Source organism: Natrix helvetica, assembly GCF_964273705.1.
Source record: "Natrix helvetica genome assembly, chromosome: 5".
In the NCBI taxonomy this organism is placed as follows: domain Eukaryota; kingdom Metazoa; phylum Chordata; class Lepidosauria; order Squamata; family Natricidae; genus Natrix; species Natrix helvetica.
The window spans coordinates 17,617,105-17,644,023 of NC_138551.1; the positions used below are offsets into that span (position 1 = coordinate 17,617,105).

The 26,919-nt window shown below is 43.3% G+C and overlaps 1 protein-coding gene across 1 annotated transcript in view; it reads left to right on the forward strand.

Annotated features, from left to right (window-relative positions):
• SPATA16 (spermatogenesis associated 16) overlaps nt 1-26,919 on the forward strand; it is a gene marked incomplete at its 5' end in the record, with an annotated part of 212,082 nt that overhangs the window by 120,276 nt on the left and 64,887 nt on the right. Inside the window, 3 exons of the mRNA XM_081953463.1 lie at nt 21,145-21,292; nt 22,490-22,636; nt 23,988-24,100. Of these exons, the coding sequence (XP_081809589.1) occupies nt 21,145-21,292; nt 22,490-22,636; nt 23,988-24,100 (408 nt within the window). The remainder of the gene's footprint in view (nt 1-21,144; nt 21,293-22,489; nt 22,637-23,987; nt 24,101-26,919) is intronic.

Below are 26,919 nucleotides of genomic sequence, written 5' to 3' on the forward strand. Positions count from 1 at the left end.
AGTTGATAAAACATTTGCCAGGAGGGACAGTTGTGATTATGCCAGGCCTGCTAATCGGAACAGGTGGGTCTTCAATTTTTGCCGGAAGGAGCGGAGGTCAGTAGTGGTTCTAATGTCGGGGGGGAGGTCATTCCAGAGGGTTGGGCCCATCACAGAGAAGGCCCTACTCCTTGGTGTCACCCGTTGGCATTGCCTAGAGGATGGCACCAGGAGAAGTCCCTCCCTGTGTGAGCGAATTGGCCGCAGGGATGTATGTGGGAGGATGCGATCCCGCAAGTAACTAGGTCCCGTGCCATGGAGCGCTTTAAAGATGGTAATCAGCACCTTGAAACGCACCCGAAAAACCACAGGTAGCCAGTGCAGCTCGCGCAGGAGAGGTGTTACGTGGGAGTACCTCATACTCCCCATCACAGCCTGCGCGGCTGCATTCTGAACTAACTGCAGTCTCCGGGCGCGTCCCAAGGGCAGCCCCATGTAGAGAGCGTTGCAGTAATCCAGGTGGGACGTCACCAGCGCATGAGTGACCGTGCGTAGGGCATCCCGGTCCAGTAGGGGGCGCAATTGGCGCACCAGGCGAACCTGGTGGAACGCCCCCCTTGCTACGGCTGCCACATGGTCATCCATTGACAGCCGGGCATCAAGGAGGACGCCCAAATTGCGCGCCCGTTCCACAGGGGGCAATTGTTCACCCCCTATGGCCAGCGATGGAACCAGCTGGCTGAACCGAGGTGCCGGTAGCCACAGCCACTCAGTCTTGGAGGGGTTGAGTTTAAGTCCGTTGTCCCCCATCCAGACCCCGACGGCTTCCAAACACCGGGACATCACTTCGACAGCCTCGTTGGGGTGGTTTGGGGTTGAAATATACAGCTGAGTATCATCAGCGTAGAGGTGATACTCAACCCCAAAACCACGGATGATCTCACCCAGCGGCTTCACATATGTGTTGAACAGGAGAGGCGAGAGGACCGACCCCTGTGGCACTCCACAAGTGAGTGGCCTCGGGGTCGACCTCTGTCCCCCTGTCAATACACATTGCTTCCGGTCGGAGAGGTAGGAGCCGAACCACCGCAAAACGGTACCTCCGACTCCCATCCCCTCCAACCGGCGCAATAGGATACCATGGTCGATGGTATCAAAAGCTGCCGAGAGGTCTAATAGGACCAGGATAGAGGAACAACCTCTATCTCTGGCCCTCCAGAGATCATCAACCAACGCGACCAAGGCTGTCTCTGTGCTGTGCCCGGGTCGGAAGCCGGACTGGCGTGAGTCTAAATAATCGGATTCGTCAAGGTGTCGTGGAAACTGCTGCGCCACCACATTCTCAACAACCTTCGCTAGAAAGGGAAGGTTGGAGACTGGACGATAATTAGCTAGCTCCATTGGGTCGAGTGAAGGCCTCTTAAGTAAGGGCCTCACCACCGCCTCCTTCAAGGCGATTGGCAAGGATCCCTCACCCAATGAGGCATTCACCAGGCCCAGAAGCCAGCCTCGGGTCACCTCCCAAGATGCCAGTACCAACCAGGAGGGACACGGGTCCATTAAACATGTGGTGGGTCGCAGCCGTCCACGCAACCTATCCAAATCCTCGGGGGCAACAGAATCAAACTCCTCCCAGGATGGTCTCACAAGACTCGCTATTGGCGGCCCGTCCGGTCCACTGAGGGGGGCCCATCCGCTCCGGATCTGAGCGACTTTGTCCTGCAGATATTCCCCAAACTCCTCTGCTCTGCCCTGCAAGGGTGCCCCGTGCGTCCTCTGTGACAAGAGGGAGCGGGTCACCCTAAAGGGCGGCAGGGCGGTTATACGCGGACGCAATAAAAGCGGTGCAATATCTACGTTTGGCCGCCCTTAATGCCACAAGGTAGGTCCGTAAGTAGGCTCTTACCTGTGTTCGATCAGATTCGGAGCGTGAGGACCTCCACCTGCTCTCTAGATGTCTCCTATGGTGCTTCATCACCCTCAGCTCCTCGGTATACCAAGGAGCCCGGATGGGTCGCTGCCGCAGGAGAGGTCGCAAAGGCGCAACCCGGTCTAAGGCCCCAGCCGCCGCCCTATTCCAGGCGGCCGCTAGGTCCTCTGACCGAGTGCGGGTCAGGGCTACAGGTAGTGGCCCAAGCTCCGTCTGGAACCTATCCGGCTCCATCAGGTGCTTGGGGCGGTACCAGCTTGGACCGTCTGGTCCCGCCTCCTCGCGGTGGGGGGTAGCACCAGGGAAGTCCAGCCGGAGACATGAGTGATCTGACCATGACAGGGGTGTAACAACTAAGTCCCCTATACCCAGATCACTCGTCCACTGCTCAGATACAAAAACAAGGTCCAATGTGTGGCCGCCTTCGTGTGTGGGGCCCTGAATTAACTGGGTCAGGCCCATGGCTGTCATGGAAGCCATGAACTCCCGAGCCACCTCAGATGCTGCGCCCGTCAACGGCAGGTTGAAATCCCCCATAACCACAAGCTTGGGGATCTCAACCGCCGTCTCCGAGATCAGCTCGAGGAGCTCAGGCAGGGCCGCTGATGTATAGCGAGGAGCCAAGTATACAATCAGCAAACCCAACTGCCTCCCTGGGCCCCATTTCACACCAAGGGACTCACACCCGGATATCTGAGGAACAGTGAACTCCCTCGGCTCTAGACCTTCCCGTATAACTACCGCCACCCCACCACCCTTACCCAGGGCCCGCGGCTGATGGAATGCATGGAAACCTGGTGGGCACATTTCCACGAGGGGTAAACTACCCTCGTGGCCCAACCAGGTCTCAGTTATCCCTGCAAGGTCCAGCTCCCCCTCAGAGATCAACTCATTAATGAGGGGGGCCTTGTTGGTTACGGACCTTGCATTGCAAAGCATCAGCCGTAGGCCCGGGCTCTGTAGTTCCTGACCACCTAGGTTGCGGGGGTTGGTACAAACGATCGGGCGTAGCCAGCAGCCACGGTCTCCCAACCGACCTTGTGATCTTCTCTTGTCCTCACATCCCCCCCTCCCCGCGACCGTTGTAATCAAACAACCCTCTGTTGGAATAACTTGTTCCTTCTCTCCCCCCACTCCGCTCACTTCCTTCCCGGACTCACCTGTCCGTCTGGCACTGGCACTGGCTCCTCTCCCGGCCTGGTTATCCCACCCCCCCTCCCTGGAACCCCTTAATAGCAATTAATTAATTAATTAATGACACTTAGCCTTAATGGTTTTCCTATTTAAAGGTAAAGGTTCCCTTTGCACATATGTGCTAGTCGTTCCTGACTCTAGGGCAGTGGTTCTCAGCCTTCCCAATGCCACGACCCTTTAATACAGTTCCTCATGTTGTGGTGACCTCCAACCATAAAATTGGTGTCTCGGTTCCTAAGACCATTGAAAATATGTGTTTTCTGATGGTCTTAGGCGACCCCTGTGAAAGGGTCGTTCGACTCCCCCCAAAGGGGTCCCAACCCACAGGTTGAGAACCACTGTTCTAGTGGGTGGTGCTCATCTGCGTTTCAAAGCCAAAGAGCCAGCACTGTCCGAAGACGTCTCCGTGGCCGGCATGACTAAACGCCGAAGGCGCAAGGAATGCTGTTACCTTCCCACCAAAGGTGGTTCCTATTTTTCTACTTGCATTTTTATGTGCTTTCAAATTGCTAGGTTGGCAGAAGCTGGAACAAGTAATGGGAGCTCACTCTGTTACGCGGCGCTAAGGATTTGAACCGCTGAACTGCAACAAGCTCAACGTCTTAGCCACTGAGCCACCGTGTCCCTTTTGCTATTTAATCCTACCTAATTGAGCATATAGAATTGTAAAGCCACTTCATCTTCATCTGGATCATCCATCTGCGGCTTTCAATCTGTTGTTGCAAGTAAAGAGGTCCTAAACCAGCGATGACGAACCTTTTTTGGCTCACGTGCCATAAGTGGGGGGAGCACAGGGGGGTCATGTGCAGGCATGCCACACCCATAATGCAATGTGCAAACCCCCCAGTGCGCATGTGCGCACTATAGACACGACCCCCCCCCCATTTTTGCAGCCTCCCCCGCCCCCCCCAGAAGCCCTCCGGAGGCTTCAGGGACCTTCAGGAGGTTTCCCTAAAGCCTCCGAAGCAGTCAAAACGACCCTCCGAGCAAACCAGAAGTCATTTCCGGTTTGCTCGGAGGGTCATTTTAAGCGCTCCGAAGGCTTCAGGGACCTTCAAGAAGCTTCCCTGAAGCCTTCGGAGTACTCAAAACAACCCTCCGAGCAAACCGGAAGTCCGTTCCCCAAGTTCCGGTTTGCCCGTAGGGCCGTTTTTTTGCGCTCCAGAGGCTTCAGGAAAGCTCATGAAGCCTCCGGAGGGCCTCGGGGGGGGCTCTTTTCACCTTCCCCAGGCTCCTATAAAGCCTCTGGAGCCTGGGGAGGGCAAAAAATGGCTTTAAACAAGGGTGAACTCAGCTGACAGGGCAGCGCCTCGCGTGCCCTGACAAATGGCTCCGCGTGCCACCTGTGGCACACATGCCATAGGTTCGCCATCACTGTCCTAAACCAAGAAAAGCACTGGCGCTAAGCATGATAGAAAAAAGGGTGAATTTTCCAGATGGTCACCAAATCTCTGTGGTACAGGTAGTCCATGACATACGACCACCATTCAGCCCAAAATGTATGTTGTTAGGCGAAGACATTTCTTCAGTAAATTTTTGTCCCATGTTACAACCTTTTCTGTTAAGTGAATCATTGCAGGTTTTACATTAGGAACACGGATGTTCAATGAATCTACTTTCCCCCATTGACTTTGCTTGTCAGAGGGTGGTCGCAAAGGGGGATCACATGACCCAGGGTCACCGCCACCATCACAAATAGGAGTCAGTTGCCAAGGGAGTGAATTTTGATCACGTGACCACGGGGATCCTGCAATGGTCATAAGTGTGAAAAATGGTCACATTTCTCAGTGAAGTTGTAACTTTGAACGGTCACCAAATGGACTGTTGTAAGTCGAGGGCTACCTGTATGATGGAGTATCCTTTATTTCCTTCTGTGGCTCTTTCCTTTCATTTCCAGCCACAATAGTGACTTGTCCCCATTCTTCCAAAGTTTCTTTTTGTGATAGGGGATCCATCATGTTCCTTTTCAAGTTGTCTGGTTGATAGATTACCAGTTTGGTTATTTTTATAACTGCACTGTTTCCCTATCAATGTTGCCTAGATTCTCTTTCTGCCCATCAGATTTTATTTTGGCATATTCTGCATCATAAAAAGAACCATCTGCTAATAGGTCTTTTCCCAAATCAATACGTTCAGACGGATAACAGAGCAATCTGATTTCTCCCAAAGGTGTTTTTTCAACTGGACTTTCTGGTTTTTTTCTTTGAAGACGTTTCACTTGTCAACCAAGAAGCTTCTTCAGCTCTTCTTGGATGAGAGGTGAAACAAGAGGTGGTATTCAGCAGGTTCTGACCAGTTCTGGAGAACTGGTAGCGGAAAATTTGAGTAGTTCAGAGAACCGGTAAATACCACCTCTGACTGGCCCCCACCTCCATCTATTCTCTACCTCCCAGCTGATGGGAAGGGAATGGAGATTTTGCATTCCCTCCTGGAGTGGGGAGGGAATGGAGATTTTACCATATCCTTCCCCTGGCGTGGGGAGGGAATAGAGACATTCAGTGTTTCTCAACCTTGGCAACTTGGAAGATGGTGGACTTCAACTCCCAGAATTCCCCAGCCAGGATAGCATAGCTGGAGAATTCTGGGAGTTGAAGTCCACCCATCTTCAAGTGGCCAAGGTTGAGAAACACCGCTTTACAGTATCCTTCCCCTGGAGCGGGGAAGGAATGAAGACTTTACAGTATCCTTCCCCTGGAGGGGGAGGGAATTGAGGTTTTACAGTGTCCTTTTCCTTGAGTGGGGAGGGAATGGAGATTTTCAAGTATCCTTTTCCTGGAGTAGGGAGGGAATGGAGATTTTCAAGTATGCTTTTCCTGAAGTGGGGAGGGAATGGAGACTTTACAGGATCCTTTTCCTGAAGTGGGGAGGAAATGGAGATTTTACAGTATCCTTTTCTTGGAGTGAGGAGGGAATGAGATTTTACAGGATCCTTTTCCTGGAATGGGAAGGGAATGGAGATTTTACAGGATCCTTTTCCTGGAGTAGGGAGGGAATGGAGATTTTCAAGTATGCTTTTCCTGAAGTGGGGAGGGAATGGAGACTTTACAGTATCCTTTTCCTGAAGTGGGGAGGAAATGGAGATTTTACAGTATCCTTTTCTTGGAGTGAGGAGGGAATGAGATTTTACAGGATCCTTTTCCTGGAATGGGAAGGGAATGGAGATTTTACAGTATCCTTTTCCTGGAGTGGGAGGGAATGGAGACTTTACAGTATCCTTCCCTGGAGTGGGGAGGGAATAGAGACTTTACAGTATCCTTCCCTGGAGTGGGGAGTGAATGGAGACTTTACAGTATCCTTCCCTGGAGTGGGGAGGGAATGGAGACTTTACAGTATCCTTCCCTGGAGTGGGGAGGGAATGGGGATTTTACAGTATCCTTTTCCTGAAGTGGGGAGGGAATTGAGACTTTACATCAGTGTTTGTCAACCTTGGCAACTTGGAAAATGAGAGGACTTCAACTCCCAGAATTCCCTAGCCAGGATAGCATAGTAGTATCCTTCCCCTGCCATGCCCAACAAGTCACGCCCACAGAACCGGTAGTAAAAAAAAATTGAATCCCACCACTGATGAGAAGTGAAACGTCTTCAAAGAAAAATCAGTGAAAAAGCACCTTTGGGACAATCATGACCTGGATGACTGAGAATATCCATAGACACACATCTGATTTGTTGCTCATATCCCAGATTAAATTGGTTTAGGTTGAAGAAGAGAGCCATTGACTACCATTGCAATCTGGATTCCTTCTAGCTGCATGTGAATAAAAGCATACTTTTTTCCACATCATGCCTTCTGCTTACTGTTTCTTATCCCTCCCCCTTTCTTCAACCCAAAATACCTTACCGGGGTCAATCTAAAATACGTTGCTTTTTTTTTTGAGACAAAAGACAAGACGGTGCCACCTCCTCAACCACCTACTTCTTTCCATATATAGATGCTGATGGGTGGACAGGTGTGTCTTAATTCAGTACTGGCAATAGGATAATCAGGGACAGCAGGTAAACAAAAAATTTTCATGCCTGAACACAAGTTCATCCCACATTGTATGTTTCAATTTTATACGAACAAAGATACATTCCCCCATCAAAATCAGCATTTTCCCCAATGTTGCACTGCTGCTTATTATGGAGAAAATCCGCAATTCTGCTTCCTACAGAGGAATTATTGAGTCTGTCACCTGCACCTCTATAACTGTGGGGTTTGGTTCCACAACCCAACAAGATGGACACCGACTTCAGAGGATAATTAGAACTACAGAAAAAAAACAATTACTACCAACCCGCCATTTTGGGGGGACCTGTATACTGCACGAGTCAAAAAGAAAATATTTACAGATCCTTCACATTCTGGACATAAATTGTTTCAACTCCTACCCTCAAAATGATGCTATAGGGCACTGCACATCAGAACAACTTGATACAAGGACAGTTTTTCCCCGAACGACGTCACTCTGCTAAAAAAATAATTCCCTCAACACTGTCAAACTATTCACTAAGTCTGCATTACTATTAATCTTCTCATCATTCCTATCCCCCATCTCTTCCCACTTATGACTTCATGACTGTAACTTTGTTGCTTGTATCCTTACGATTTAAATTGATTGTTTCCTAGTATGATTTGATTGCTTATTTGTACCCAATGACTATCATTAAGGGTTGTACCTTATGATTCATGATGAATGTATCTTTTCTTTTATGTGCACTTAGAGCATATGCACCAAAGACAAATTCCTTGTGTGTCCAATCACACTTGGTCAATAAAGAATTCTGTTCTGTTCTGTTCTGTTCTGTTCTGTTCTATTCTATTCTATTCTATTCTATTCTATTCTATTCATGTATAGAACCAACCAACTTTACAGGTAGTCCTTGACTTATGACCACAATTGGGATAGGAAGTCCAGTCATAAGTAGATGTGGTGGTAAGTCAAGGCACTCATGTGCTAACATTTTTTCACAGTAATAGTTTAAGCAAATCACTGTACCAGTTAAGTGAATTACACAGTTGTTAAGGGAATGGCAGAGTCATTATCTTAATCCTTTTGGGCAATTTTGGCAGAAACCAGCAAAATAATAATAATAATAATCACAAATCAAAGTCACATGACAGTGAGATGCAGCAATCTGATTAGAAATGTGAGCCAGTTGTCAAGCGCCCAACTATAAAGCCCATGACGTGACCAGGGAGAGAGGGAAGCACAACATTTGATGATGATTAGAAATGGTTTACAGGCCATAAAGTACCCATTCCATGGATGCTGTTACTCTGAATTGTCCTAAAATGGTCATAAGTTGAAAACTTTCTGTAGCTGCTTGCTTGTTCCTTTCAGCCAGTTTTTTCCAATATTTTCTGTATCTCTAGAACAGGGGTATCACGCTCATGGGATCATCATGTGACATATCACAACTTTTTCCCCCTTCGCTAAACCCTGCATGGGTGGGGCCAGCGCGTGACGCATCCAGCCCGTGGGCCGTGAGTTTAACACCCCTGTTCTAAACCAGTGCTTCTCAACCTTGGCAGCTTTAAGATGTGTGGACTTCAACTCCCAGAGTTCTTAAAATAATCAAGAGTGAGAAACACTGCTCTAAATCAATCAACTTGTGCTGGGAGGAGTAGTAGTATAGTGAAAAAGCTCCTTTTTTGCATATAAACTATCCCAGATTCAATCAAATCCTGATCAAAATCAGGTTTTGAAGAATTCTTCTATTCTATTCTAATCATTTGATCATATTTATGATAATTGAATAGAATAGCAGAGTTGGAAGGGACTTTGGAGGACTTCTAGTCCAACTTCCTGCTTAGGCAAAAAAACCCTACACCACTTCAGACAAATGGTTACCCAACATCTTCTTAAAAACTTCCAGTGTTGGAGCATTCACAACTTCTGGAGGCAAGTTGTTCCACTGGTTAATTGTTCAAACTGTCAGAAAATTTCTCCTTCATTCTAATTGCAGTGTCCTGGAGCCATATAATCTCCTTTTGCGGCCTTTTGACAAACCCGATTCACTTAACAACCGTGTTAGTAACATGGTTAACAGCAGCAGCAATTCACTTAATAACTGTGGCAAGAAAGGTCCTACAATGGACAAAACACACTTAACAACTGCCTCACTTAGCAACAGAAATGTTGGGCTCAATTGTGGTCATAAGTCTAGGACTATCTGTATAGAGCATTATACAGCTCCTTTCCCAAATCATTTCTGACCATGGTTGGGGGGGGGGGAGGAAAGGATAATACTCTCTGTAGACTTGTCCAAGCGTTTTGCCAATTTTTTCTTAGAAGTCTAGATTATTTGCACAGGATCTGAGCCCCTGAGCATTGTTCATGCATTCTAATCATCTCCTTGTAAGTATGGGTGATTTACACAGGGTTTGTTTGATGAAAGCTTCTCCTCTTTTGTTTTGGAAGAGAGGAAGACTCAGAGTCACAAGAAACCTTTTCTGCAAAACATTGGCAGCAGTGTGAAAATCCCTGGCATTGTGCTTCTTCTCGCTGGATGGTACAGACTCTTCCTACCTTCTGTTCCATAGGTGCTGAGAGTAACCCATTGTTTGCTAATTGGGTATCTTGGCCACTTATTTCCAAAGCAGGAAAACACAAACAGCTACATTGATTTCACTGGTCCCAGGCCAGCTGTATCTAATCTGGATATGCTAGACAAGCGCATGCAATAAGCAAAGACTGTTGGAGAGTAAGAAGGGAATTTTGGAGACAAATCTCCATTGGCATTATGCTCTCATTACAGTTTATCATGACCACACTGTTTTTATGCCAGAAGTAAAGTGAAATGGTTGCGGTAGTTACTAGCTCTGTTCACACAGCATACTAGGCTAGGATAAAATGATAATTTGTGATTCAGTTCAACCTACCTGTTTCTTTAACATCTTGGGTGAACGTCAACTTTAGCATCATATATGGAAGATGAGAAGAGTTGAAGATGTGTCAGATTCTATCAAAATTCTTCAGCCAACCATGCTGGTCAGGCATGAAATCCTCTTACTTTCGCTACCGGTTTGGAACCGGGATCACACATGTGCGCATGCTTGCTTCGCTCATGCGCGGAGCTTCTGCACTTCTGTGCATGAGCAGAGAGTCCGTGAAGACGTCTGGGCGGGTGGGCAGAGCCACTGCTACCGGTTCACCTGAAGCGGGGCAAACAGGCAGAATACCAGCTCTGTGACTGGGGGGGATACTGGGAGTTGAGGTACACAATCTTAATGTTGCTAAATTTGACAAACACTGGACTACATTGAACCAGGAAACCATTTTGACCTTGACCTATGCACTGATCTAAAGTGTTTCTGGCATGACTCTATAATGGGAATATTGCAATCCGTGCAATTTTGTGAGCATGTAAGGCATATGCAGTGGTGGGTTCTGGATCCCGTTCCAACCAGTACGGTTGGAACGGGGCCGGTGTCACCCACGTGGATGCATGTGGGGCGCACATGCATCGTACTTGCCTGCGATGCTTCCGCAAGCCTCCGTGACACTCCAGCTGCTCGGTGGAGCATCATGCAGGCGCCTTACACACCATGCGCGTATGCAGAAGCGCCAAAGGCTTAAAGGACAGGTAAGGAGCTCGGGCGGGCGGGCAGACTCTCTGGAGCATCGTACCGGAACGGTACCCAGTGCTCCGGGCAGGCTCCAGTATGCCCATCCTGGGGCGTACCGCCTGCAACCCACCACTGGGCATATGCTTACAAATGGCTGTTATGGTGGATTTGCCTATTCAGAAAATGACTTCCCTATAACCAGAAAACTATCAAAAAATGAACTAGTTTTGTAGAATACAGGTAGTCCCCAACTTACAACCATTTGACGACCATTCAAAGTTACAGCACTGAAACAGTGACTTGTGACTGTTTTTTCACACTTGCAGCATCCCATGGTCATGTGATCAAAATTTGGACACTTGGCAACGGACATGTATTTAGGATGGTTGCAGTTTCCTTCAGTCACGCGATCACCATTTGTGACCTTCTGACAAGCAGAGTCAATGAGGAAGCCAGATTCCCTTAAGTACTGTGCTATTAACAACTGCAGCAATCCCCTTAACACCTGTGACAAGAAAGGTCATAAAACGGGACAAAATTCACTTAACAACTGACTTGCTTAGCGATGGACATTTTAGACTCAGTTGTGGTCGTAAATCAAGGACTATCTAGACTCTTTACCATCACTGTGCAACCCAAAGGCACAACTGCACATAAATGAAAGGAAATCTGGAACTTTAGGGTGCATCAAATTTCTCTTTGTTCATTTTTAATTTAAAGATTCTTTAAAACTCAGGTGGGAAAAGGAAGCCTGGCAGATGTTATTGGATAGTAAAAGGGGGGATCATTGGGTAGATAAGGAAGGAATACCTGGCAGGTATTGGCTAGGAGCATGTTGGCCCAAGCAAGCAGCATCTTACTTACCTCTTACCCAGAGTTATCCACATCACATTAAAGGTGTGATTACAAAAGCTATTCTCATTTGTGATGGAACTAATATCCCCATGTAAACAAACTGCTGCTCTTCATTTCTACTAACTCTGAATGAACGTGCCCTGTTAACAATTTTTTTCTGATGTGTTCTCTTAACGTCCCCAGCTCATGGATGAAGCAAATTAAGATCATATTTAAGAGTTTCCATTTTAAAATTGTCATCTTCTCCTCCTCCTGCCAATGGACATATTTGGCACAGTTTGCCAAAGATGTGATTGCTGGTTATGAATTACAATCAGCTTACATCCTTTGGTCACTTTAGGTCAGTGACCCACGCCCGACAGGGGGGCAATTTGATTTTTAATGGGGGCAAATTGAACCTTGATTAAACCAAGTTGATGGCCTTTTAGGCTTCCTCCGCGTGAGTAGAGTTCACTTTTTGAGTCAAGTAAGAATTACCCGTATTTTTCGGAGTATAAGATGCACCAAGGTTTTGAAGAGGCAAATTTAAAAAAAAGTTTTTGCACTCTGCAAACCTCCCCAAAACGGCCCCTTTTTTCGCAAAAACGGGCCCATTTTTTTTTTCAAAAAAAGGCATGAATAGCCTTTAGGGGGCTTGCAGAGTGCTCCTGGGAGGGGGGGGCAAAAACGAGCAAAAACCAGCCCGTTTTTCATTTAAAAAAAGAGCATGGATAGCCTTTAGGAAGGTTATAGAGTGCTCCTGAGGCTGGGAGGGGGTAAAATTGAGCAAGAAAAAGGCTGGTTTTTGCTCATTTCTGTCCTCCCAAGCCCCCAGGAGCTCTCTCAAAGCTTCCTAGAGGCTATGCATGCCCATTTTGGTGAAGGGGGTGGGGTTTCGGAGGCAAAAAATGCTGTATTCAGTGTATAAGACGCACCCAGATTTTCAGCCTCTTTTGTGAGGGACAAGGGTGCATCTTATGCTCTGAAAAATATGGTATATGTCACGGAGGGGCGGGGGATCAGGATTTTAGAGATGCTTAGGTGGGCATGGCCAAAAAAAGGTTGGGAACCACTGCTTTAGGCTGTCGTGAGTATGTTCTTTCTCATACTTGCTGGGAATTATCCTACCTGGTTATTTTGACCACACTTCTACAAAGGCAACTGCAGTATATGCAAAATGCAGAACTGGTGCTTTCCATAGCATTTGTCATTTTGAAAAGCATGTTAGACGTATCTTTTAATTTTAGGCCTTAGATTCTTTTGAAACAATTATTCCTCTCTTCTGAGAAGATCAATCCTCGGCTGCACAGAAAGTCAGTTTAAACATGGAAGAAAAACCATATTCTGCCAGCTGTGTGTTGCTCATTCTTTAATCAGTGGGTGCCTTTCATATTTTCTGCGGTTTCTGTTAAGGAGATATTATGCATGGTCACATGTTTTACTGTTTTGTAGCTTGGATTATTTCCTAAAACTCCTACAATGTCAACGTGGCTGGAATCGCTTTGATATACCTACAATTCCCACGGTTTTTTGTGCAACCCAGTGAAGTTACTTATTGTAAATTACAAAATTATGAATATATGTCATCTTTAACACGGGCAGAATTTTGTCTATTCCATTCCAGCTTTACCCTACCTAGCTTCTCAAATGATGACTGCTGCAGTTATGCCCACAATTATTACAAATGTATCTTCTGCATGGTCATCCATTTCATACCTTCATGTGCTGCCAACCACAAGGTCACAACTGGTGACAATCTTGGCTACTCCTTGGCGTTACTGACATGTCCTTGCACTATCACAGTAGTTTAGGAAGAAATGTGTTCAAGTACACTGCTCAATCGCTGTTCAATTGCTCTCTCCCACCTCAGCTCATAATTCCATCTATTAATGTGATGTTTCAGCCAAGCTATTGTCAAACATGAGATCAGCAATCTTTCACAAGTGTGCTACACACACACACACACACACACACACGGTTCAGAAATTGATCAATTATGAGGTCAAAGCATAGAGGAAGGATTGCACTAAGCAGTACATCAGCAGAAGTCCCCTTGAAATTATTCCATGTCTCCCTTATTACTGGCCACCTGTTAGTCGGGCAATTTGACCAGTAGCTAAGCCTGCTCTCCCAATAATTGTTGTCCCAGTCATTGTTTGTCCCCATATATTAAGAATAATAATTGCTAGATAGTTTCCCCACTTGTAGGTGATAGTTTTTAAAAGAAATGAAGCCCTGGACATCCAATAACCACTTTCCTTAACTTGCCCTGAGTTAAAATAGTAAGAACAGCCCCATCTCTTGGCCTCATTATTTGATAGAATAAAGACTGTCCATGGGACCAAACCAGCAGAAGAGGATCTAAAAGTGATCTAAAAATGCCCTAAAATATGTGCAAGGAGATTAGGAATAGGAATATAGGACTAAAGTAAAAGGAATATTCTTTATTGGGCTAGTGTGATTGGACACAAGGAATTTGTCGCTAATGCAGAAGCTCTAAATCAGAGGTGGGTTCCTACCAGTTCGGACCAGTTCAGCTGAACCAGTAGTGGTATGGCGGCCTGGGTCGCTGGACCAGTAGCAACCCAGGTCTGCCACACCCCCAAATGGGTTCCCCGGTTGCAGCCACCATCTTGAGTTATATGCATGCGCAGAACAATTTTAATTGAAATGCATGTGCGCAAGAGCAAACCGACAGTAAAGCTGGCCAGAACTCACCCCTGCTCTAAACGAACATGCAAACAACAAAGTGGTAAGTTATAGATCATAAATCACAAGAGACAAACAGCGAGTGATAAATCATAATATACCAATATGAGATACCTATTAAAATATAATTATTGTTTAATTACATATCTATTAAGATATGTGTCGTATTACATCAGATACCTCAGATTTAAAAGCAATCATTCACTTATACTGTGTTGTACCTGAACTTTAGAATAAATCTCTCTTCGGCCTTCCTTCTTTTGCCTTATGCCACTCAATAGAAACATATATGTTTTAGCTGTTCTGAAAGGGCATTTTTAGAAGCACTCTGCTATGAATTAAAACATTGCCACTGGCTCAAATTAATAAATACATTTAAGAGCCTAAATAATAAGCACTTACATGATGTGGTCAACGTTATTGGCAAAGCATGGCAGATAAGATAGGTATTTTCAATTGTTGATAGTGCATGTTTTATTTATGGATTAATTATTATTAAATGGGAAATGGAGAAAAGTACATTTTCTGCCCTCAGTAAATAAAAAAAGGAAGTTGTAAGAAGGATATTCAACGTATAGTCCAGAATTAAGACTTCTCTACTCCACCATATTTTTTTGGGAGGGACGAGTTCATTACCTTTGGAAAGTATATACTGTAGGCAGTAATTGTATCTTCCTATTCACACTCCTCACCAATTGGTACTAAGAGATGTATTACTGTAATCCTAATGCTGAAAATAATACATATCCATCATGACAAGTGACCATCAATAACTTTAGCTTCCATGAAATCATTCTAAATGCATAATGAGAAAAGGAGATAATAAATATAAGATAATATCAAAACCAAAGATACAGTTCAATGATTTAAACCTAAGCAGTAGAAAAGTTACATACGGTAACTAGCCCAAATAAAATATCCGAACTATATCGCCAGTTTCAGCTGCAGAACAGCCTAGAAAGACAACAGCCGTAAGATACTTTTTTCACCACCATTATAACTTTGAATGGTTTTAAATGTATTGCTGTAAATCGAGCATCACCTGTACTCCTTTCCATCCTTCCATCTGCCTGTTTATGTATTTTTTTTCCTCAGTCAAATGCCATTGTTAGCAGCCATAGCAATAGCACTTAGACTTATATACCGCTTCACAGTGCTTTACATCTGTCTCTAAGCGGTTTTACAGCATCAGCATTTTACCAGCCTCGGAAGGATGAAAGGCTTATTTCTTTTTTTATATATATAAAAAGTTTATTTTTATTTTTATTTTTCAAATTCATTCATAGTTATATATTCTTATAATTGCTATTTAACGTTTGTCTATTCATCACAGTCTCTATATTCATTTTTACATACACACATATATATATATAATATAGTTTGGGTCACTTTCTTGCCACCCTGTGCCTCCATCTTGTTTTGCATCCACCTTACTCCTTCCATCTTCTCAGCCTCCCTTCTCTACCTTCTTCCTTCCTCCTCTCCTCTCCTTCCTTATTTCGTCTTCCCCTCTCTTTCCCCAGTGGTGGGTTCCTGATCCCGGTGCAACTGGTATGGTGCAACAGGGCCCGGCGTCCACCGCATGAACGCGCACAGCTTGCACATGCGTCCTTACCTCTTGCGACGCCTCCGCAAGCCTCTCGTGCGCGGAAGCGTCGAAGAGCTCAAATACAGGTAAGGAACTCGGGCGGGTGGGTGGGCCCTCTGGAGCACTGTACCGGAATGATACCCGGTGCTCCAGGCAGGCACCAGTACATCTGTACCGGGGTGTACCACCTGCAACCCACCACTGCTTTCCCCTCTCCTCTTCCCTTCTCCTCCTAAAAGGCTTGTTTCTTGTCTTGCATTCTGGTGCTTCGGAAAATAGTTTGACCTCCTCATCTTTGTAGGAGTCCCTCAAGTATTGGAACACTGCTGTCATGTCTCCCCTAGTGCTGTTTATCACTAGAACCCAATTACTGCAACCGTTGTCTCTTTGTATTTATCTATTAGGATGAGAAGAAAAGGACATCTGGTGAGCCCATAGGATGCTCACCCTTGACCAAATGCTGAGGTCTAGCCTATTAGTTGGTTCTTGTCCTTATTAGCGGCCCTTCCTTAAGTAGATACTTCAGAGATCCTTCAGATACCGAGCTATGGTCCTGTGCTCCGACTGTAGTTACCTCACTAGATCTAGCAAGGCTCAGAAGTCCTCTCAGAATTGATGTATGGTATTTCTTGCCTCAGTCAAGAAAACAAGAAAGTGTTTCTCCTACTTCTTATCCAAAAGCTGAGTGACCTGATAGATGATTGCTCAGACAGTGTCAGTAAGAGGGCAGATCCAGGGCAGGCCCCTTGACATACAGTTTTCTTCAGCAGTTCTTTGTTGCTTTTCTCCCAGCTGCCTGAGGTGAATGCCTGACTCTGTTTAACGGCACAGGCAGTTCTGAATTCCCTTAAATGTATCCACGGATTTAATATATATCTTTGCTGTTAGCTAATAAAGCAATGTTTCTCAATGGCACCTATTGTTGGATGGTTGGCAAAGCAGGGTTTCTGCTTTACTGTGGCCTCTTAGTGTATTTTATTTGAGGGCATGTGGCATTAAGGCAAACTGATCAAAAACTGATTGTTTTTGTCAGAATCCGCATTTAGTCAGGGACGTGCGGTCAGGGGAGGCAGGGGAGACAGAGCCTCACCGCTCTCATCATGAAAATAAAAAAAGGGAAAAGGGAAAAGGCGCTGAGGAGCCTTCTGCACACGTGGGCTGGGAATGGAACCATGTGTGCAGGAGGCTCCTCTAGCCTCAACCTCCCTCCTGCACATGTGGTCCCATTCCCTGCCTTCCTGAGTCAACATGAAGGGGACCGCGGAGCATGAGCCATGGTCCCGCGGAGCGCGCTCTGTGGCCCCCTTCATGTTGACTCAGGAGTCAGGAAGGAGGGGAATGGGACCACATGTGCAGGAGGCTGAGGCAGCTTAAGCCTCCTGCACACGTTGTCCCATTCTCCGCCTTCCTGAGTCAACATGAAGGGGACCGCAGCTCGCGCTGATGACGTCACCAGCCTCACCAGCCATAAACCTCACTGCACGTCACTGCATTTAGTGACATGGCGTAATGTAAACCAAAGCATCTGTTTATTCTGAAAGAAAAGAAAAAAATTGAATTCCCTCAGCCTTTCCTTTCCAGGCAAGCAGTCTCTACTTTTGGAAACATTGCTTGTCAGAGTTTGTTGCAGAAAAATCACATCCAGAAAGCACACCCAGATAACTGATTCAGCTGGATTCATTAACTTCTTTATATACATAATAACAGATGAATAAATGTACAATACCAATAGCAGATTCTTCCTACATGGTAGAAATTACAAGCAGAACACAAGCAGGAGGGAACAATTAGTTTCATTTCAGAGTTCAGAGCAGACAGAGTAGTTTTGGTTTCGATTCTCAGCACAGACTCAGATCTGTTTAAGCTCCCACTGGCTGACTTAGTTGATATATCCATTCATTGGCTGACTATGTTACCATGTCTTTCCCAGTCATGAATATTCTAACATAGCTTAGCTTTGCACATGATTTTGTGAGCAATTTTGCATCACCAAGGAGTGACCTTGAGTGCCAGGATACTGGCAGTCCATCTGCTGATAAACCTGAAAGCAGTAATTTTTCAGTTCCACACAGATTTTTTTTTCTGTGTGAGAAGTCTTTGTTATTCCTTCTTTGCTTTTGTCAATTTGTCCTCATGAAAGGCAATCTTTATGAAAAATAGCCCATCAAATGAGATCTATCTCATTTGAATTGTGACATATCATTTAGGGGTGGGGGGAACCTATATCAAAACTGGAAGACAAATGTGCATACATTTTAAGTTTGAATTCAGGAAAGATGTCCCAAGATAGGTTGTTAACTGATAGGAGGAAGGGCTGAGCTTAAACATTATGGCGGGACATGGTTGATATAACCATGATTTGCTGAATAAGCCACAACTACTGGGTTCATATATGGATTGAGTTTATGGAATGGTGCGGTGGTCTAGAAGTAAATTCTTGCCTCACAATCACGAGGCCGTGAATTCGATCCTAGTTAGAGGCAGGTATTTCTCTCTCTGAGAATATATCTGCTGAACAAAACTCCACATTAGTGACAGGAAAGGCATCTGGCCATTAAAATACTCCGCTAGCTCCATTCAGTGGCCCAGACTCCACCCCGCAATGCATTATGGGGTCATTAAAAGACGATGATATATGGATTGAGTTTTTAATTTATGGTAATTGTTATGTTCAACCTAAGCCACTGTAGTTTAATAGATAAATTGTGCTACGATTAAACTAATCCATAATTTTAAAAGAGTGGCCATCCTCTGATGCTCTCCGGACCCAGCTATCAGTACTTAGAATATACCCCATGTCAGTGTTTGAGTAGAAACAATACTAATATTATTTATTTGTTTGCTTATTTATTTATGTATTTTGCAAGAAAGCCTTTAAATAGATAAATTAAACTCCTCTAGAAATATCATCAGCCTTGATTGAAAGACATTGCACGCTTATGGCTTGCAACCCAACTGGTATCTCCATATTTCCTGTTTTGCCCCATTTCAGACTACTCTTCCCAATATCATCCTAAATAAGAGGACAAGGAGATTGAGAATAAGTTTGAACTAGCGTTGAAAGATATTTGACTAGGAGAACTGAGTTCTAGTTCTACCACAAGCACAAAACTAGCTGGGTTACTTCAAGCCATTTATCCACCAAAAGACTGGGCCGTTGAAAAAAAAAGAAATCCTCGAGAAAGTGCTGGTAAGCCTATCTTGTTCCAGGTAAAGTTCACTTAAAGAAATCTGTGCAATGGGATGAGGAATTGCAGAGAAACCAAATCTTACAACAATATTTGATTGAATTAAACTTAAGACAGAAGTAAAGGAAGAAATAAAGGAAGGTTAAAATAAGACCTCCCCCTCCCAAATGTTCTAACAACTATTTATGGACTTTTGCTGATATTTTAGAGATTTACCTATAGATAAGGAACCGGACTTGAGATAAGGAGATATTTAACCTCACAGGGGGAGAAGAATTATGAAATTGGTTTGTAACTGTTGTGAAGGTTGGAAATTACTTATTTATGTATTCCTTTTCTTTATTCTTATTTCCTTTTCTTGTTTCTCTTTTTCTTCTTTCTTTCCAGTCTCTTCTTTTTCTTGTTTGCATTAGTTTTTACTATGGTAATTAAAATCTTAGCAAGATTATATATACTTTATTCATTAAACATGAAACTCAGCCAACTGAACATTCAAAAATGCATTACAAATACCAGTGACTGGTGCTAATGGTTGATACGGTTTACTGCCAGCCTCCTAGGTATCAACCAAGTACCTTCTTAAAATAGAAGATGTTCCAAGTAGTGCAGTTTTTTTGCAGTTCCACTGGTGTTATTGCAGGAAGCTGCAATTTGTTGATGTATCTTGTAAAATTCTTGGACTTGGTGCAAAGTGCCCTGATGACAATGGGAGTGCCCCAATGACAATGAGATTATATGATGATGATGATGATGATGATGATGATGATGATGATGATGATGATGATAATGATGATGATTACACAATTGTATCACAGCGGCCAGTTGATTCGCCGGATTTGGCATTGATTACTAGTCGGGCCCCACCCAGGGGCCTAGGACGTCATAACATATTTTCGTAATATACGTGCAGATCCAAGCAGTGCAGCTTTTTGCATTTGACTGATGGTGATTTTGTCATGTTTTAAATGTAATTCCAGTGCTTTTGGAATAGCACCCAGTGTGCCGATTACCACAGAAATTACCACTACTGGTTTGTGCCATAATCGTTGAATTTCAATTTTTAGGTCCTGGTATTTCGTGATTTTTTCATGTTCCTTCTCGTCGACCCTGCTATCCCCTGGTATTGCGATGTCTATTATTGTAACCTTATTTTTCTCAACCAGTGTGATGTCTGGCGTGTTATGCGCCAGTATTTTGTCCGTTTGTATACGAAAATCCCATAGGATCATGACCATCCGATTTTCAGTGACTTTTTCAGGCCTATGTTCCCACCAGTTTGTTGTTGTGTTAATATTATAATTTTTGCACAAATTCCAGTGGATCATTTGTGCTACTGAATTGTGCCGCAATTTATAATCAGTCTGCGCGATTTTTTTACCAGCAGCTGAGTATGTGGTCAACAGTTTCATCAACTTCTTTGCAGAGTCTGCATTATTATTATTATTATTATTATTATTATTATTATTATTATTATTATTATTATTATTATTATTATTATGAATTGTAATTTATAAATTATTATTATTTGGGGGAAAAGCAAAGCAGGTTACTGAATGGATGGGAGTCCCAAATCATGAATTAGTGAAGTTGTTATTCCAGTCTGATTTTCTCTGAGCCCTTTCTCTATGGGAGTGGGTGACTCATATAAATTTAGGATGTGAATCACAAATTCTTTACTCCTTCATTTTATTCGGCATGTGCTACTTTATCTCTGGAGTGCCCATATTTAAAACAACATAAAAGTTCAATCAGTTTCCTTGGCTTTGAACAAAATCTTGAATGGTATGAATATGACCTTGAGAGAAGATAAAATTCATTTTCTTATTATCGTTCAGATAATTCACTAACGTCTATCTTCCTCCCACCAAAGGCATAGACCTGCTGCAGAGGGAAATGTTTACAAATGTTCTTTTCCTACATTAAAATTTATTCTCTCAGGGTGATACAGACAATACATTCTGGAACTCATTTATTTTTTTTTCTAATTAATATTCAATCCCGAAATATGTTATCTTTGCATGACGGTGCAATTATTAAGGGGGAAAATATCATCCATGAAGGTAATTATTTTTCATCTTTTCCCCATCTTTTTGTGCTTCTTAAATAGTAGCTCAAGTTTTTTAAAAAATAGGCTGTATCATCTGTCTTTTCCCCATTCCTTCTTTTTTTTTAGGCTATGATTGAAGAAGCTATCACAAGGGCAGAATATTTTTCAGTGATGTATACTCCCTTTGCCATAAAAATAAAGGTTGAAAACACAGACAAGCTAAAGGAAGTTTTTATAAAAAAGCATCCTGACTATGTGGAATACATATATACAGGTGACAACATGGCACAATCCTTCAAAATTATGCTTGCTACCATTGATGGATGGGTTTGGGGGAGGCTGACAAAAAAATAGTGAACTATTATCAGCTCCGGCCCAGGTGACATTTGACTTCACACAACCCCATTTTGCTTACTATCAGCAAGTGGTTTCCCCCTACTTTACCTCATTACTGATAGTCTTCAACCTACGGTCACAATTTGGCTCCAAATTTATGTTACTAAGCAAGACAGTCATTAAGTTACTTTTGCTATCAGCAAGTGGTTTCCCCCTACTTTACCTCATTACTGATAGTCTTCGACCTACGGTCACAAGTAGGCCCCAAATTTATGTTACTAAGCAAGACCGTCATTAAGTTACTTTTGCCTCATTTTACGATCTTTCTTGCCACCATTGTTAAGTGAATCACTGCAGTTGTTAAATTAGTAACACAGAGATTGACTGAATCTAGTTTTCCCATTGACTTTGTTTGTCGGAATGTCGCAAAAGGTGATCGCATGACCCTGGGACATTTCAACCGTCATAAATATGAACCAGTTGCCAAGCGGCTGAATTTTGATCAGATGACTATGGGGAGGCGAAAATACAGGAAAAAACGTGTGACGCAATCATGTCATTTTTTTTCAGTGCAATTGTAACTTCAAATGGTCACTAAATTAATGATTGTAGGTCGAACACTACCTATACTGGACAGGTACACAACATTTCAAAAAGCATTTCTTGCACATACAAAAAAAGGAGGATTTTCCTAGGTTTCTTTATGATGTATTCCCTTGTAGGCCTCATAAAGCAAGTGAACCAACTGCTGAGTGAATATGTAGACTGTTGAATATTCATAGAAGGAAGGACATGTAGATTAAATAATACTCACTCAATGACCTTCTGAAGACACAATAAACAGCCATCAGAGCCATCTGAAGACACAATAATAAGTGCAGTAAAATAAGAAGCAGCTAACGATTTTCAGCCCAAGCAGAGAGAAGGTTTCTTGCATTGAAAAATTAAATTCCTTACTCATTCCTTTCAAGAAAAATAATGTAATTTATTACAATGCATACTTGTCTTCTGTGATGCTTACATGGGAGTCCATTCTGATGTTTGGGGAAATTTGGTAAATTGGAATAACAAATATCAATGTCTGTCTTACCATAGTAGATGCTCTCCCTTCCCTTTCTTTCTTTCTTCTTTTCAGACCCTCATGGATTGCACAGTTTGCCACAAACAGCTGATTGGTCTTGTCTATCTCCTCAATCCTATTTGCTGACCCTGGGCCTGAAAAGCAAAGAAATTGGAAAATTTTTAGAAAAAATGTCTTGTAGAAAACTGCCAACGTTTTCAGGTGGTAAAATCCATTTCTCTCTCTCTCTCTCTCTCTCTCTCTCTCTCTCTCTCCCTCCCTCCCTCCCTCCCTCCCTCCCTCCCTCCCTCCCTCCTCTATTTAAGATGCTATTTCTCGATCTCAGCATTCCTTCATTTTAAGATATGTGGATCCCAACTCCAAGAATTCCCTGCTAGGGAATTTTGGGAGCTGAAGTCTACACATCTTAAAGTTGTCAAGGTTGAGAAACACTGCCTTAGGGCTAAATCACCATCAGTTTCATGTATTTTCCCTTATGCAGTTTCATGTATTTTCCCTTATTTCCCTTATTAGGAAAAACAATTTGGTGAAGAAGATTTGAGCAGTTCAGTTCTTACTGATACAGAGTTTTGCACAATTTTCCTAAGTAGCAAAACATGTACATCGATGTATGCACACAAACACACCCACACAAACACACATACACATTTTGAAGTTTACAAATGTTTTAGTGGTTCCTTAACTATTCCTATCCCCATGATATACCCATGGAGATAAAGGTATGGGCATATCTGAGTAGGGTCATGTTTACTGCCTTAATTTATTTGCAAACAGAATAATTGATACCAATTACGCAACAGCACAAGTCAAATAAAGTGGGATCAAGGTGCTTACACAGCTTTCTCTCACTTTTATGATCTAATTGATTCGAAGTCATTTTCCTTTAGTAGGAGCAAAAGTTTTTTTTTCTTCTATTGAAAGACCAATCAGTAATTAATTTGGTGATCATTTGAGAACTGTCTTTCACCTACACATAGCAAAACATAATTATAATAATAGCTTTAAAATATATATATTCAGTATATATACTCAGATTGAACAGCTAAGAAGCAAATGTAGAAAGAGATAAAGATCTTAGAGAGGAAAATGGGAAACAAGTCAAAAATAAAAAGGAATAGCAATTAAAGTATTGAAGCGGGCAAGAGATGATGGATAGATATTTTTCATTTTTGGTGTTGGTTTTATTTGATTTGATTTTCCTCTCTCTTTCCTTTTTTTCTTTGTAGGTAGGTAACATGATTAGAAGTTAGGTAGGATAGAAAGAAAATGTTTCTTTGAACAAAGGATGACATGATTAAAAGTTAGAATAAGAGATAGAAATAAGAGAAAAGGAGAATATTAGTGTATACATTTGTATTTAATAAAATAAGAGCAATAATAAGAGAAAGCATGGAATAATTGAATAATAAGAGATTGCAACTTTATATAAATATGTATTACTATTAGAAATATATAACTTGGTTGAAAGTAATAAATATGATGAATAGTAATATACATACGGTACATGCATACATACATATTCAGTGTAATTTTATTTTTGCCTCCTCACTAGAGCACAAAGCTCCTTTCAGCCCTATCACAAAAGATGAGGCTGAGAGACACCTGGAGACCATCGGAAAAAGGATCTTACCAATAATGGATTTTATTAGAGGCACCAAATTAACAGTGAGTAAGGCTATGTTTCCCTGAAACGCTTGCCTCTGTCTGCTCTTACCTACAGTCGAACATCTTATCCAGTTAATGAGGAAAAGAACTACTTAGCTTAAATCTGCAACTCAGCTATGTCAAAGGATCTAAAGACGTAGCCCCTTTGGTAATAGTTAGCGTCCTTTGAATAGGATTTCCATATTTTAGCTTAAATGAGTTAGTGAATTGGATTTTAAGAGCAAGTAGGCTTAAACGGAAGTAAATCTTTGGGCTTATAACTTAAAAGGAAGTTAAAATTTCAGCTGATGTCTTCCAAAGTGTATGATGAACTAGTTTATCCCTTCCTTACATAAATCTCTTGTACCGCTTTTGCAACTTAGGGAATTTTCAGATTTCAGAAAAGGCAATTATAGCTGCAACTTTCTTCTAGAAAATATTTTGAAAGTTTAAAGATTCTTTTTTTTTAAAAAGGAATAAGTAAAGCTATCCTATTTACTGAAACCTGTTCGCTGTTCTCCACTCAGAGGGAGGTGCTCTTTTTGTAGGTTCTGTCCAATCCCTTCAAAAGAATTGGGAGTGGGGGTGAAAAAGCATGTGGCTATTTGATGATTTCCCCAAGTTTCTGATGAAAAGAGACTTCTAATTTTTCAAAAGCAAGAAGACCACAAAGAAATTTAGATCGAGACCCTTTTCAAAGGCTTCAAAGTGAAGACTTGCTTTGGTTCACCGTCACATTATCATTTAAGACCGCATGCTTATACTTCCCTATGAGAAACTGAGGGGCATTTCTTAGCAGACCTGCTATAATTGCACTATAAGACAATTATGTCCTTATGTTCTTAGCATCCCACCTAACCTAATTGAATTAATTTATTAATCTTTGTACACACCAGAGGTGGGTTCCTACCAGTTCGTCCCGGTTCGGCCGAACCACTAGTGGCATGCCAGCCTGGATCGCAGAACCGGCAGCAACCCAAGCTGGCCATGCCTCCAAACTGGTTTCCTGGTCGCCGCGGTGGCCGACGCCATCTTTTTTTTAGTTCTGCGCATGCATAGAACAATTTCCATTGAACTGTGCATGCACGCACAACACGCATCCAGTGCGCATGATGGCATGAAGCACGTGCACGAGCAAACCTGCAGTAATGCCAGCTGAAACCCACCCCTGGTACACACCCAGAAAGTAGGTAAATACAGGAATCAAGTCTAGTGGGTTGTTTGAGGCTGCCATTGTGCAAGAGATTCACTACATTTAAATAATAATAACTTTGATCATTTTGCCTCATCAACCTTTCATCAATTAGTCTCTGACCACGTGGTACCCTCCAGATGGGTTGAATAATTGATGTCGTATTGGCAACATGACCTTTGACTATGTTAGCTGCCCTCACAGCACAGCTAAAATAGCTTGGGGAAAGCTGGCCTTGGAGTAACTCTTTTAAATCCTTGTTAATTGATGGGAACCAACCAATAGAAGGTTCCTACACCAACGGAGAAAAAATAGCAATAGCAATAGCCATGGTGGCACAGTGGTTAGAATGTAGTATTGCAGGCCGTTTCTGTTGACTGCTGGCTGCAGTTCAGCAGTTTGCCAGTTCAATCCTGACGGGGCTCAAGGTTGACTCAGCCTTCCATCCTTCCAAGGTCAGTTAAATGAGGACCCAGATTGTTGGGGGCAATCGGATGACTCTGTAAACTGCTTAGAGAGGGCTGTAAAGCACCATGAAGCAGTATATAAGTCTAAGTGCTGTTGCTATTTAGGCTTTTATATCACCCCATAGTGCTTTACAATACCCTTTGGGCAGTTTACAAGGTAGAAGCATTATTTCCCCCAACCATCTGGGGCCCTCATTTTACTGACCTTGGAAGGAGGGAAGGGTGAGTCAACCTTGAGCCCAATCAGGATCAAACTTCAGACTGTGGGCAGAGTGTGCATGCAATACAGGTACTCCTCAACTTATCACCACAGTTGAGCCCTAAATTTATGTTGCTAAGTGAGAAATTTGTTATTTGAGTTTTGACCCATTTTATGACTTTTCACGTCACATTTGTTAAGTGAATCACTGCAGTTCTTAAATTAGTACCACGGTTGATTCTGGTTTCCCCGTTAACTTTGCTTGTCAGAAGGTTGCAAAAGGAGATGACGTAACCCAGGGACACTGCAGCCATCACAAATATGAATCAGTTGTCAAGCATCCAAATGGAAGTCATATGACCATGAGGATGCTGCAACGATCGTCAGTGGGGGAAATGGTCATAAGTTACTTTTTCCAGCGCCTTTGTAACTTTGAACAGTCACTAAATGAACTGTTGCACTGCACTTGAACCAGGAATTAATAGGAAGATCACTTGAACCAATTTCCTTTTCCTGGGAGATTTCCAGGTTGACCAAAAAGTCATCCTGGTTTTGATTACTGCTTATTTTTGACTTTTAGATTTTTGAGTGGAGGTGGGGGAGGGGTTGTTTCAAAGGTGGTATTCAGCAGGTTCTGACCAGTTCTGGAGAACCGGTAGTGGAAATTTTGAGTAGTCCGGAGAACTGGTCCCACCCCCATCTATTCTCTACCTCCCAAGTCCCAGCTGCCATGTCCACCATGTCACACCCACCAAGCCATGCCACACCCACCAAGCCATGCCACGCCCACCAAGCCATGCCATGCCTGCTGTTCTATCTTGCGGAGAACACAGGTGGACAAATGGAGGCGAGCCAGGACTTAACAGAATGCTAACAATTTATTGCTAACAGGTTGCCAACGCGGCAATTCACAATACACGCGCTTCGCTAACAGGCAACAGCTGAGCTCTGCTCTGACAGCCTTTATATATGCCGCTGTCAG